This window comes from Amblyraja radiata, chromosome 17 (assembly GCF_010909765.2).
Source record: "Amblyraja radiata isolate CabotCenter1 chromosome 17, sAmbRad1.1.pri, whole genome shotgun sequence".
NCBI classification, from domain to species: domain Eukaryota; kingdom Metazoa; phylum Chordata; class Chondrichthyes; order Rajiformes; family Rajidae; genus Amblyraja; species Amblyraja radiata.
In genome coordinates, this window is record NC_045972.1 from 47683278 (window position 1) to 47698569 (window position 15292).

At 39.4% G+C, this 15292-nt stretch overlaps 1 protein-coding gene across 1 annotated transcript in view; it reads left to right on the forward strand.

The window, feature by feature from the left end:
- vps35 (VPS35 retromer complex component) overlaps positions 1–15292 on the forward strand; it is a 42604-nt gene that overhangs the window by 22903 nt on the left and 4409 nt on the right. The window contains exons 8-15 of the mRNA XM_033036422.1: positions 569–678; positions 2349–2445; positions 3965–4113; positions 4258–4465; positions 5767–5922; positions 7654–7776; positions 9626–9805; positions 10311–10550. Of these exons, the coding sequence (XP_032892313.1) occupies positions 569–678; positions 2349–2445; positions 3965–4113; positions 4258–4465; positions 5767–5922; positions 7654–7776; positions 9626–9805; positions 10311–10550 (1263 nt within the window). The remainder of the gene's footprint in view (positions 1–568; positions 679–2348; positions 2446–3964; positions 4114–4257; positions 4466–5766; positions 5923–7653; positions 7777–9625; positions 9806–10310; positions 10551–15292) is intronic.

Genomic DNA, 15292 nt, shown 5'->3' on the forward strand with positions numbered 1-15292 from the left:
TTGACTGCCTCCACAGCGATGTACAAAGAATCCAAATGAGAGAAACGTCCTACCTGAAGTAGGAACGTGAAATAACCGAAACATGGATTGATAAAGACCTAGGGTGCTAATTAAATATTGTAGGTAATAATATATCAAAAGCATCAGATGATACAGAGAATCTGGTAACAGGAGAGGAACATAACCAATTTATGTTCATCATTTTAATTTGAGTTGATTGAAATAAAAGTCAAAGACTGAACAGAATTCTGTTGCCCATCTAACATTGGAAACAGGATCTCGGATAAGCGGCCCCTTTTAATCTGAAAAGTGGCTTGGCACTGAGTTCCAGTATTTGGACATGAGGTGCTGATCCTGCAAGGATTAAGCTGTGATTTTTTTTTAAAATATACAAGCTAAGCATCCTCTGAACTATCTAAGCCCCTTTAGTTCTTTGAGTAGTGATCAATGATTTCTCAGCAATACTACCAATGTATCACCCTCATTATTTACATAACTTCTAATGAGTCTTCACATGCATTTTGTGAAGTGAATCCTTTTAGAAATTAGATTTTGTTTTTTTTTGCAGGTGTTTCCTGATGAGTTTCACCTGCAGACGCTGAACCCATTTCTTCGTTCTTGTGCTGAGCTCCACCAAATTGTTAATGTTAAAAACATTATCATTGCATTAATTGACAGGTAAGATTGCTCAAGTGAATTGGAACCCAGTAAGTTTGTTCAATTACAGTTTAATTAAGTAAAAATGTTTGTGGATTTCAGGCCAATATTTACTACTCAATCGAACTCGGCTTAAAACTATGTTATCTGGTTATTTTTCCATTCATGGGAACTCATTTGTGAAATTGGCACCTCTGTTTAGCTACTGCTAAAATCTTCTGAATCATATTTCATGCAAGATCCACATCAGTTCTGAGTTAACATTATTTCAAAGACGTTTCCTTAATTATGGCCTGATAACGGCCAAAAAAACAATACTTACATTTTGGAAACACACAATTTTGAAAGTCCCTACTGTGAAGATGTGGATTACAAACATGTCCGAGACACTACATTTGGAAAATATTAGGCTTGTCTTGGCAGAAAAACCAGATCAATTTTTCAAGACATGGACACCTTTCACCGAATTCTTACAAGGATAGTATGGCGCAACACAAATTTAGATTTAAATCCGATTCTGGGTTGGGTGAGGTGGGCGGAGGGGACGAGGGGCAGGTAGGTATATCTCCACTTTTTTTTCCCTCCTTTTTTTCTCTTACATCTTTATTCACTTTTTGGCCACACTACTTTGGTAGTCTAGGGGTCTTTTCTATGTGCTTTTTCGAGCTATCTTTTCACTTCTCACTTTTTCCCTCTCTTCTTTCTTCTTTTCTCTCATTTTCAGGTTAAAAGGTTAAAATTGAAGCTGTACAATAATTATATAATTTTAGATGCCGAATGTTTTATCCTTGTACAATTGCTTCTAATAAAAATAATCCTAAAAATAAACAGATAAATAAATAAATAAATAGATAATAATAAAAAAGATCCACATCAGTGATAGACGTGTAAGTCTAGGAGAGAATATGCAATATTGAGAGAATGCTGCTTTGTCAGCTGGCTTGTCTTTGAGGCTGGCTGTGAAAGATGTCACACTTGAGGAGCAGGAGAGTTTTGTGCTTATAAAGAATGGATCGACTGGGCTTTCATTCACTCGAATGTAGAAAGATGAGAGGGGATCTTATAGAATAGAAACATATAAAATTCTTAAGGGATTGGACAAGCTAGATGCAGGAAAAATGTTCCTGATGTTTGTGGGGGGTGGGGGGGGGGGGGGGGGGGGGGGGGGGGGGGGTCCAGAACTAGGGGGTCACAGTTTAAGAATAAGGGGTAGGCCATTTAGGACTGAGATGAGGACAAATATTTTCACCCAGATAGTTGTGATTCTGGAATTCTCGTCCACTGAAAGGCAGTGGAGGCCAATTCACTGTTTGTTTTCAAGAGAGAGTTAGATATAGCTCTTGGGGCTAATGGAATCAAGGAATATGGGGAGAAATCAGGAACAGAGTACTGATTTTGGATGATCAGCCATGAAGATATTGAATGATGGTGCTGGCTCGAAGGGCCGAATGGCCTACTCCTACACCTATTTTCTATGTTAAGCCTGTACTTTATTCGCAAAATATTGTGATTTTTACTATATTGCAATTAATAAGAACATGCTATAAACAAATTGGCTTTTGAGATTTCAAGATTACTACAGTGACTGCACTTCAGAGGTCATATAAACCTTAAATTATTTTGCAATGTTCTGACGTTGAGAGAAATGTAATGCTTGTGCTTATAATTTTGAATCATTTTGCAAATTTTAGGTTGGCTTTGTTTGCGCATCGTGAGGACGGTCCCGGGATTCCTGCTGATATAAAGTTGTTTGACATATTTTCTCAACAAGTCGCCACAGTAATCCAGGTAAGGTTGAAAACTCTGTTCTTATTAGAAGAGTGGTTCCTGTTCCTTGGATCCTTATTTGGTTACTTCAGTTATTCATGATTGTTAGAATTTTACCATTTTAAAATTTGATTAAACCCACTAATGCTAACTTGGATAAAACCGTGTGTATGTGCTCTTCTCTGGTCGATAAATTGACACTGCTAGAATATCAGTCATTCCAACCAGCATTTTAGTTTAGTTTAGAGATACAGCAGGGAAGCAGGCCCTTCGGCCCACTGTGCCGCACCAATTTATACCAAGCCAATTAACCTACAAACCTGTACGTATTTGAAGTGTGGGAGGAAACCGAAGATCTTGGAGAAAACCCATGTAGGTCATGGGGAGAACGTACAAACTCAGTACAGACAGCACCCATAGTCGGATCGATCCCGCGTCTCTGGCGCTGTAAGGCAGTAACTCTACTGCTATATCACCGTGCCACCATATCTATAATTTTGTGGATGGACAAGTTATTTTTCCGCAACCAAATGCATCTTTGCGTTCACTACTTGTAGCAATCCATTGATTGCTTACACCCTTGAGCACGTTTTTTCCTCACAATCACTGCAAATCCACCACAATTACCGATGCTTTTTTGTACACAAAGGTGCACACAATTCAATAAAGGTGACTGGAAAAACACAGTCATGTGGTGAAATAGTTCTTGATTTATACATTGAATGTATCTATTACATTGTTAAGTGTAGATTTGCCCACAATCAACCATGACTACAGAGTGAAACTTGTAATCCTGTGTTTCTGAAGCAGAGAAAGGTTAAGAAATCTCTTGAAAATTTTGTAAACAAAATTACCTTTGGCTGGGTAGTTGAGAAATCTTCAATTCACCAACACAAGACATTTACATGTTTGCTTCAAATGTTGTGTTTATGAGATTCTCTTCATTGTTCTCCCCTTTCTAGCACATTAATTGTGACCCTCAATCCCTCTGCAGGCATTTCATTTCTTGATCTTCCAACGCTTTCTTTCTTGAACCCTCCTTATCTTGTCTCACCAATGGTGGACGTGCATCTTCTAGACTCAACGCAAATTCTCTCCCTGAATCTCTGTTTCTGTCTCATTTAAAACTTAGCTCTGTCACCAGCTCAAACATCAGTTCCTTTTGTGTTGATGTCAATTTTTGAATCCATTCCTATAAAGTACATGGAAATGTTTACACTTTGTGTATGTTTTTGCTGAGGCGTGGATAACTTCCCTTTAGGGATTATTCACAGTAGGAGTCATTGTATCATGAATGAGGAAGTGACATATTTTTGAAGTAAAGCTACAAAGATATAAGATTTGTTTTGAAATTCACTTTTAAAATGCTGGCGTAGAATTATAAACATCATAACTTTTTTGTTGTAAATATTTTACTTGGAGAATATAAGTAACTGGTATCATCTTGGTCTTACTTTGACATTCTTCCATTTACTAAAAAGTAATCTTTGGAGTTACTTGTCCAAAAAACAACGCTCTGTGACTTTGTTTATATTTTCAGTCAAGGCAGGATATGCCATCCGAGGATGTGGTGTCTTTACAAGTGTCTCTTATCAACTTGGCCATGAAGTGTTATCCAGAACGGGTGGACTATGTTGATAAGGTTCTTGAAACCACTGTGGATATTTTCAACAAACTTAATCTTGAACAGTATGTATTTTTATATGCTTGTAGCGGAATTGATAATTGAAGATTCTGTTACATTATCAGAACCAACTATTGATCTTTAAACAAATATATTAGGTGTTGAAAACCTTGATTGAATTTTCCGTTTCTTTTCCTCTCTGCCAATAGTATTGCCACGAGCAGTGCAGTTTCGAAAGAGTTAACACGGCTTCTGAAGATTCCCATCGACACCTACAATAATATACTTACTGTCCTGAAGTTGAAACACTTCCATCCTTTGTTCGAATACTTTGACTATGAATCACGCAAAAATATGAGCTGTTACATACTGAGCAATGCTCTTGAGTACAACACAGAAATAAATGGTCAGGAACAGGTGAGATCATTTATTTTATCTTCAATGGGGGAAAATCTGTATTTAAACAATTGATTGTAATAGCATTTGTGTTTAAGAAGGAACTGCAGATGCTGGAAAATCGAAGGTGCACAAAAATGCTGGATAAACTCCGCGGGTGCAGCAGCAACTATGGGGCGAAGGAAATAGGCAATGTTTCGAAACGATGGGTTTCGGCCCGAAACGTTGCCTATTTCCTTCGCTCTATAGATGCTGCTGCACCCGCTGAGTTTCTCCAGCATGATTGTAATAGCAATTGGGTATAATGTAAAAGATGACTCATTTTCGAAATGCATTCTGAATCTTGAAAAGTATTTATATTTTCTGCTGATTTAAAGGTTTTGAAGGTATGGCTAGTTGATAAATCTATACTTGGGGACTGTTTAAACTTTTTGGGGATTTAAAGTTTTGTCTTCTTTCGTGTGGCGTGCACAGCCTAAAGTTGGACAACTTGTTCTATTTGATCTTCTGTGTGTGCACGTCGACTTGATTGCATTAGTCGAAACAGGGCGGACCACGTGAAGGTCACAATCTTCCACCCCGATTTAAAGTTTAATTTGTTAACACATCTATATTTTGGAAGAAAAATAATCTTTTGGCTTTGGTGCTTTTTGTGGAACTTGGTTTCCAGGAAAATTCCTACTGCAAAGTTTTAACCTTACAAAGCCTCTGTAACAATTTTTATTTTACTTGTTGTGGGGATGGAGTGGAAGAGTTCACATTTTGTTGACTTGTTGTCAAAAAGATTTGTTCTGATCATCTTCTGTATTGAGCTAACATTCCGTAATGATCATTGACCTTAGTCAAAATAAGGATATCCTTATCTTCAAGGATAATAATTGGATTTTATCATTGATGATATGGATCTCGGCAGTCACTGGCTTGAAGGCAGCCAGCATCATCAAAGACCCACACCACCCTGGCCATGCTCTTATTTCACTCCTGCCATTGGGATAAAGGTACAGGAGCCTGAAAACTAACGTTCGGTAACACCCTCTTCCCAACAACTAGGCTATTGAACACTACGAACTCCAGCTAAACTCTGAACAATAAACTGTCTTAGTTGCACTAGGGACTGGGAGGGCATTGTATTTATCTTAGCGCTATATTGTTTTTATTTATTGAACTACTTTTTGTTTATTATTATGTCAAATGAACACTATGTTTGTATACCTGTCCATTGTTCGGTTTCAGGACATGACAATAAAACACTCTTGACTCTTCCGGTCCTTACTGCCAGCGTGGATTGTAAAATTATGTCTTTGTGCTTTCTTTATAAATAGGTGGATGCAATACTGAACCTGGTATCGACACTGATTCAAGATCAGCCTGATCAGCCGGCAGAAGATCCTGACCCAGAGGATTTTGGTGAAGAACAAAGTCTTGTTGGTAGATTCATCCACTTACTTCAATCTGAGGATCCTGACCAGCAATATCTTGTAAGTTAACTTGCCGTTTTCAAACAAAAAGACCAATGCTGAGCTACACCTGGTTCATTTCTAGGATACCTCATTGCCTTTCTTTACTTTTTAAAATAACTTCCCAGTTTTGGTTTTCTTAGAGAATTCACTTTGATCTCTATGTGTCTGAATTTAGTACTCTTATAACCATATAACAATTACAGCACGGAAACAAGCCATCTCGGCCCTTCTAGTCCGTGCCGAACACTTACTCTCACCTAGTCCCATCTACCTGCACTCAGACCATAACCCTCCATTCCTTTCCCGTTCATATACCTATCCAATTTATTTTAAATGATAAAATCGAACCTGCCTCCACCACTTCCACTGGATGCTCATTCCACACAGCTACCACTCTGAGTAAGGAAGTTCCCCCTCATGTTACCCCTAAACGTCTGTCCCATAATTCTCAAATCATGTCCTCTTGTTTGAATCTTCCTCACTCTCAATGGAAAAAACTTATCCACGTCAACTCTGTCTATCCCTCTCATAATTTTAAAGACCTCTATCAAGTCCCCCCTTAACCTTCTGCACTCCAAAGAATAAAGACCTATCTTGTTCATTCTTGATTATTGAATTGATGTGTATGTGGTTTGCAAAGATCCCTGTGCTGCCTAATGAGGAGGCAGCCGTGGCAAAGAAATTCACTGATTACAAATGAATGATCAAGTTCACTGATGATAATGACTAGAGGACATCCCTTTCCCCTCTCGAGTGCTTCAAATGTTCACGAACACGTGGCTGAACTTTCTAGAACAGTGCTTGCACAGGATCATGTTAGCTTCTCATGTTATAGTGAAAATACAAACTCTGCTTATCTCTCTTTTACCTGCGTCAATGTTACAACTGGGGTGGGAGTGCAGAAGCCTTTTATTCTTTATCACTATAAAAGCCTCTGTCCAAAGATTTAAGTTAATTCTCTATTTCCAAAATCATCAATGCTTCAAATATGCTAGCAATATACTGTAGGAGTTAAGAATCCATCCTGCATCTTAACCTAAATGTATTTCATACCAATTTATTTTTAAATGATAAAATCGAACCGGCCTTCACCACTTCCTCTGGAAGCTCATTCCACACAGCTACCACTGAGTAAGGAAGTTCGCCCTCATGTTACCCCTAAACTTCTGTCTCTTAATTCTCAAATCATGTCCTCTTGTTTGAATCTTCCCTACTCTTAATGGAAAAAGCTTATCCACGTCAACTCTGTCTATCCCTCTCATAAAACCAGTAGGATGCTCCACAGCTTCTTCCCACAGGCAATAAGACTGATTAACGGACTGTGTCCCCTCCCCAAATATCGTTCATCAACCTCGTCCATACTTTGACAGTTAGGCACCTGTCAAAGTAAAGCCACTGTCGGTCGGAATGTCTGTTTTTATTCTATTGTAAATTTTAGGCCTACTTCCTGTTTTTAGACATGGTAATTTTAATTTGTTAATAAAGCTCTATGTATTTATCCTTTTTTACTAACTACACTGAATGGAAACTGATCGAGCAACGTTTTTTCGTTTCCTCTGTGTATGCGGGTACTCAGTGAAAATGATATTAAAGAAATACTGAATACTGAATAATTTCAATGATTGCACACAGTGCTGTGTTTACATATCTGTTATGCTGCTGCAAGTAAGAATTTCATTGTTCCATTTTGGGACATATGACAATAAAACACTCTTAACTCTTGATTTAACTTAATCTCTCTTCCATCAGATTTTAAACAGTGCCAGAAAACACTTTGGTGCTGGTGGAAATCAACGCATACGTTATACTTTACCACCATTAGTTTTTGCTGCCTACCAACTAGCATTCTGCTATAAAGAGAATTCAAAAGTGGTAAGGTGCAGTCTTTTAACATGTATAAAACTTTAATCTGAGCAAAGAAAGTGAATAGTTTGTTGTGCTGCTTTGATTACTGAGATTTTATTTTTAGTTTCAGAGCAGCTGCTCCAGATGTGTACAATATACAGATTTATCTCCGTTTATTTTTAGCCTTGTATAATTCCAGTGGGATTGGTGCTGAGGCTCCAGCTCATCACTATCTGTAGCTATGATTTAGGTGAGGGAATGCAAAGTATTCAAGTCTGCTGATAATACAAAGCTAGGTGGCAGTGTGGAATGTGAAGAGAAAATAGACTTTTGGGAGATATAGACTGGCGGAGTAAGTGAACAAGGGCAAGGCAGATGGAATATAATCTGCAAAACTGAGGATGTCCACTTTGCAAGAACAGAAAGCAGAATAGTTTAAAATGTTAAGACTGAATGATTTTGGTTGTAAAGATGTACACAAATTAAATTAATCTACTTAAATCTTTGTGTATTAACCTCCTCTCCTATATTTATCTTGTGTGTCCTTGAAGCTGGCTGCATGAAGATGATTTACTGTGTGTAGTGATATCGTGAGGAATTAGGATGTTGCACAGGGTAGTAATAATTTTAACCTGTCATGGTGCTGAAGCCTTTCAATGGACCACAAAGTCTACAGTCCTGCAGTGTTAATCCTTTGTCAATAGCATGTGAAGTGTTCCGGGGTCCTGATCTTTGTTTCAATTATTTTTACCAGAATAATGCCTGGGTTAGAAACATAGAAAATAGGTGCAGGAGTAGGCCATTCGGCCCTTCGATATTATCATGGCTGATCACCTTAAATCAGTTCCGGCTTTTCCCCCCATATCTCTTGATTCCCTTATTCCTAAGAGCTAGATCTAACTCTCCCTTGAAAAAATCCAGTGAATTGGACTCCACTGCCTTCTGTGGCAGAGAATTCCACAGATTCACAACTCTCTGGGTGAAAAAGATTTTCCTCATCTCAGTCCTACCCTTAATCTTAAACTGTGACCCCTGGTTCTGGACTCCCCCAACATCAAAACAGTATTCCTGCATCTACCCTGTCCTCTTAAGAATGTTATATGTTTCTATAAGATCCCCTCTCATCCTTCTAAATTCCAGTGAATGCAAACCCGGTCGACCCATTCTTTCATCATCTTGTCAGTCCCGCCATCCCGGGAAGTAACCTGGTGAACCTATGCTGCACTCCCTCAATAGCAAGAATGGCCTTCCTCTTGGGGGGCATTAGTTACTGGGAGAGGTTGGATAGACATGGATTGTTTTCTTTGGATTGCTAGAGACAAGATAGAAGTATATAACATTGATAGGGTAGACGGTCAGAACATTTTCTCTCAGAATGGGAAAATCAATTGTTAGAGGTAAGGGGTAGGTGGTAAGAGGGAGAAAAGTTTAAGAGATGTGTGGGGCAATTTTTTTAAGAGGGTGATGAGAGGTTGATACGTTCTGCTGTAGGTAATGGTTGAGGGAGATACATAGTGGGGTTTAAGAGCCTTTTTGAAAGGCACATGATATGTGAGGCTTTTTGATACGCAGGGAATAGAGGGATATGGATTATGTTTCGGCAAATAAGATTTGGTCGGCATCATGTTCGGCACAGACATTGTGGGCCAAAGAGCCTGTTCTTGTGCGGTACTGTTTTATTTTGACCATTTCAGTGGACCGTTTAAAGTATAATTATGCATGTTTTTAAATCTAGTAAAATTAAAGGTTAGCTTTTATATAATCATAACTAGAGTAAAAATGCAATGCGAACATCATTCGTAAAATGACTGGTTCCAAACTTTGAATAGAAGGCATGATTCCTCAAATAAACATATTTTCTGGTTATCTTTGCCAGGATGAAAAGTGGGAAAAGAAGTGCCAGAAGATATTTTCATTTGCCCACCAAACCATCAGTGCGCTGATCAAAGCGGAGCTTGCAGAGTTACCTCTGCGCCTGTTCCTGCAGGGGGCGCTTGCAGCCGGCGACATTGGATTTGAGAACCATGAAACTGTGGCGTACGAGTTCATGTCACAGGTGAGGATTGGCAGATTGTGTATGTAATAACTTATTTTTATACAAAAAAATTGTAAGGGATAAGGCTTGGGTTTTGGAGGTGCCTATTTTAAAGCAAATTAACAATTTTGGCTCGGTCTAAAAAAGGGTCACAAACCGAAACGTCATCCCTCCGCAGATGCTGTCCGACCCGGTTAGTTACTTCCAGCACGGTTTTTCTCAAGATTCCAGCACCTGCAGTTCTTTGTGTTCTCCATTCTTTGTCCTTTATTGATTCTAATGTTGATTTAAAAACGCACGTTTAAAAAAATGTGTTTTTAATACAACTCTTTGAGTCTCTTTCCCCTACTGACTTACCAAAATATATTATTTTGAATAAAATAGGATACTTGGTGTGGTCTGTTACTGAGATGCAGTAGATTGCAATACCGTTAATGTGTAAGTTTATGGTGAAGCCCTGCATTCTGAATACGATGATATGCCAGTTTCAAAACCATTTACACACTTTTAAATTGTGCTTTTTCAGGCATTCTCATTGTATGAAGATGAAATCAGTGATTCCAAGGCCCAGCTGGCAGCAATCACATTGATAATTGGAACGTTTGAGCGGATGAAGTGTTTTAGTGAAGAGAACCACGAGCCTCTGAGGACGCAGTGTGCATTGGCTGCCTCAAAGCTGCTTAAAAAGCCCGATCAGTGTCGTGCCGTCAGCATCTGTGCGCACCTATTCTGGTCTGGACGGAACACGGATAAGAATGGTGACGAGGTAATAACATGTGATATTAAACGTGTGACATTTTTACAAGTTATTCGTTAAACTTAACAACTTGGACATTGTGTTCATATTTATGCTAATGTAGTTTCACAACAGGTGGTACCTACATTTATATTTTAATATATGGAGGTTTATTGGGTGCCCTATATGTGAAATGTGTAGAATGGAACTGCGGATGCTGGTAAATACTGAAGATAGATGCAGTGCTGGAGTAACTCAGCGGATTAGGCAGCATCTCTGGACAAAAAGGGTGGGTGTCATTTCAGGTCGGAATATCTCCCATCCTTTATCTCCAAAATTGCTGCCTGACCCGCTGAGTTACTCCAGCACTTTGCGCCTATCTGCCTTAAATGTGAAGTTATATATAGCCACCGAGTCAGCTCTACTGTGAAATAAAATCACTAATTTCTTCTACTTTACCATAAATTGCCATTGTGTTCAATTCTCTAGGAATCAAAGACCTCTTAGAATATCAGCTGTACACACTCAAATACCAGAGTCTAGATACTCTGGAATTCCTTACTGAAAGGGATGAGGAAACTGAATGAAGACATTATTGTTACAGTGAACCTCTGCTCTGGTTCACAAACCCAGCCCTGTGAGACTATCTCAACGCCTAGCCCTTTATTGCCTATGAAAATAAGAAACACTGCAGATGCTGGAAATCTGAACTAAAGTTGAAAATGCTGAAAATACACAGCAGGACAGGTTGCATCTGTGGGAACAGGAACAGCTAGCGTTTCAGGTGGAAACCCCTTCAACAGAGTAGAACAGTGGGGTTCGGCATTCCTGAAACAGTAGTGGGCCGGAAACGTTAGTTCTGTGGTTGAGTAATTCCAGCATTTTATCTTTGTATCTCTCGTCGCCCCTCATGTTTTGATCAGAAGCCCTGTCATTCCACTGAATTCAAGAAAATGCAAGTTGCTTCTACTCGATCTCTTTGATGGTCAACTCTTCTTTCATCCCAGGAATCGTTTGTTTAAACCTTTCACTAACCTAAATGGCAAGAATACCCTCCTTGAAGGCAGCAGCTTAACTGCCCACAACTTCCAACTGCTGCCTCAACAACGTTATATACATTGGAACAATGTTGGCTTAATCTCCTTCTCCAAACACCTTGCAGTAAAAGTTATCACATTGGTTATTAATTTCTTACCACACTACTCTGTTTTATTTACCAGAAATTCAAATCATTTACATCAAGATTTACTATCAACTTAAAAACAATGCTTTGCCTAATGTCTATAATGGTGATAAATATTCTAAATGTCACATATTGTCAATTCAATTAACCTATACTCCTTTGGATTTCAAAATACTCCCTTATAACCAAGTTTTTTATTATCTGCAAATTTGTATTCCCTTTACTCTGTCCCTTTATATGATTCATTAACAGTTTGTAAATACCAAAGCCTCAATGTTTATACCAATTCATCAATTTATTCTTTCCATTGACTTGTATTTCTGGAATAGACAATAGGTGCAGGAGTAGGCCATTCGACCCTTCGAGCCAGCACCGCCATTCAATGTGATCATGGCTGATCATCCCCAATCAGTACCCCGTTCATGCCTTTTCCCCATATCCCCTGACTCCACTATCTTTAAGAGCCCTATCAAGCTCTCTCTTGACAGTATCCAGAGAACAGGCCTCCACCGCCCTCTGAGGCAGAGTATTCCACAGACTCACAACTCACTGTGTGGAAAAGTGTTTCCTCTCTCTCTCCCTTCTAAATGGCTTACCCCTTATTCTTAAACTGTGGCTCCTGGTTCTGGACTCCCCCAACATCGGGAACATCTGGACACAAAGTCCCCATCTTTGTGAATATTACTTCTAAACTAGGAAACCTTGTGTAGCAAGTCTTCTTATGATATCTAATTGAGTGTATAAAATCATGAGACTAGATCGGATAGATGCACAGAGCCTCTTGCCCAGAGTAGATGAATCGAGGAACAGAGGACATAGGTTTAAGGTGAAGGGGAAAAGATAGAATAGGAATCTGAGGGGTAACTTTGTCACACAAAGGGTGGTGGATGTATGGAACAAGCTACCAGAGGAGTTGAGACAGGGACTATCCCAACATTTAAGAAACAGTTAGACAGGTACATGGATAAGACAGGTTTGGAGGGATATGGACCAAACACGGGCAGGTGGGACCAATATAGCTGGGACATGTTGGCTGGTGTGGGCAAGTTGGGCCGAAGGGCCTGTTTCCACACTACCACTCTGACTATGAGCATATCTTTCAGTAGAAATATTGTCCTGTGGTTTTGCCTACAAATTGCAATCTGAATTTGAAAAATTACTTTCGTAGCATGTTGCAATTGTAGATTTCAGTATTTTCTGTTGATTAATATCAAGCTAGCAGGCTGTAGTTCCACATTTTCTTCTGCCTTGAATTATTATATTTAAATTTACTACTGTCCAGCTTATACATTCACAAACTTGGCAGTTACAGTGCCCTCCATAATGTTTGGGACAAAGACCCATCATTTATTTATATGCCTTTGAGATTTGTAATAGAAAAAAATCACATGTGGCTAAAGTGCACATTGTCAGATTTTAATAATGGGCATTTTTATACATTTTGATTTCACCCTGTAGAAATAATAGCAATTACAATTTTGGGGGCTAGTCCCCTTCATTTTTCTCATCAGCATATAAAAGGCATGCTCAATTGGATTCAGATCGAGTGATTGACTTGGCCACTCAAGAATTGACCATTTTTTAGCTTTGAAAAACTCCTTTGTTGCTTTAGCAGTAAGTTTGGGATCATTGTCTTGCTGTAGAATGAACCGCCGGCCAATGAGTTTTGAGGCATTTGTTTGAACTTGAGCCGATAGGGTGTGTCTATACACTTCAGAATTCATTATGCTACTACCATCAGCAGTTGTATCACCAGTACCTTCAGCAGCCATACATGCCCAGGCCATAACATCCCCACCGCTGTGTTTCACAGATGTGGTGGTATGTTTTGGATTTTGGGCAGTTCCTTCTCTCCTCCATACTTTACTCTTACCATCACTCTGATATAAGTTAATCTTTGTCTCATCCGTCCACAAGACCTTTTTCCAGAACTGTGGTTGCTCTTTTAAGTACTTCTTGGCAAACTATAACCTGGCCATCCTTGAAAACATCCAGTGAATCGGCCTCCACTGCCTTCTGTGGCAGAGAATTCCACAGATTCACAACTCTTTGGGTGAAAACATTTTACCTCATCTCAGTCCTAAATGGCCGACCCTTATTCTTAAACTGTGACCGCTGGTTCTGGACTCCCCCAACATCGGGAACATTTTTCCTGCATATAACCTGTCAAATCCTCTAAGAATTTAATATGTTTCTATAAGATCTCCTCTCATCCTTCTAAATAGAGCGAATACAAGCCCAGTTGACCCATTCTTTCAACATACGTTAGTCCCTCCATCCCGGGAATTAACCTGGTGAACCTATGCTGCACTCCCTCAATAGCAATAATGTTCTTCCTCAAATTAGACCAAAATTGCACACAATACTCCAGGTGCGGTCTCACCAGGGCCCTGTACAACTGCTGTAGGACCTCCTTGCTCCTAAACGCAAATCCTCTCGCAATCAAGGCCAACATGCCATTGGTTTTCTTCACTGGCTGCTGTACCTGCATGCTTACTTTCAGTGATTGATGTACAAGTACACCCAGGTCTCGTTGCACCTCCCCTTCTAATCTGACACCATTCAGGTAATAATCAGCCTTCCTGTTCTTGCCACCAAAGTGAATAACCTCATTTATTCACATTATACTGCATCTGCCATGCTTCTGCCCACTCACCCAACCTGTCCAAGTCACCCTGCAGCTTCATAGCATCCTCCACGCATCTCACATTGCCACCCAGCTTTGTGTCATCCGCAAACCTAGAGATGTTGCATTTAATTCCCTCGTCTAAATTGTTAATATTTATTGGACTAGACACAGGCAGGTGGGGCAAGTGTTGCTGGGACATGTTGGCCGGTGTGGACAAGTTGGGCCGAAGGGCCTGTTTCCACACTGTATCACGCTGACTTTGAGAATTCCTGTCCTGAAGGGCATTAGTGAATCCGATGGTTCTTTAGAACAATCCCAGTAGTTTCATGATTCCCGTTACTAAGAACAGCACTTTAATGTTCCTCTGCAGCCATGGTGGGATTCAAACTTGTGACCCTGAATCAGTGGTCTGAGGCTCTGATGGCTGGTCAGATGACAGTTCACCCTCATACCTATGTAATGCTTTTATTGAAGTCTGCTCTGGACTTGAGCATTTCCTGGTAAAATTTATAGACTAATTCTTTGAAGATCTATGATGTACAAACCCTTAAAGTATTTTTAACCTGTCACATTACACAATTTACATCTCTATTTGCTAATTGTCTGAAGAAGGGTCCTGAACTGAAATGTCATGTTGTTGTCTGAGATGCTGCCTAACCCGCTGAGTTACTCCAGCACTTTCTTTCTTTGGTAAACCAGCATCTGTTAACAATTTAGCTTACGTTTTGTTCAAGGGGAAAAGTTTGCATGAGATTCTTCATCTCAATTATTGTCCAATTACATAGGATTGGATGAGCCATATTTGTCAAAATAACATGAGTCTATGCTCTGAAAACTGGTATTTTAAATCCAAATTCAACTTGGAATCTGCAATATTGAGACAGTGCCATTACAGTTGCCTAAATATTATTGATCATCTGAAATTAAATTCTGAAATAGAAATTTATCATGGTCAAACTG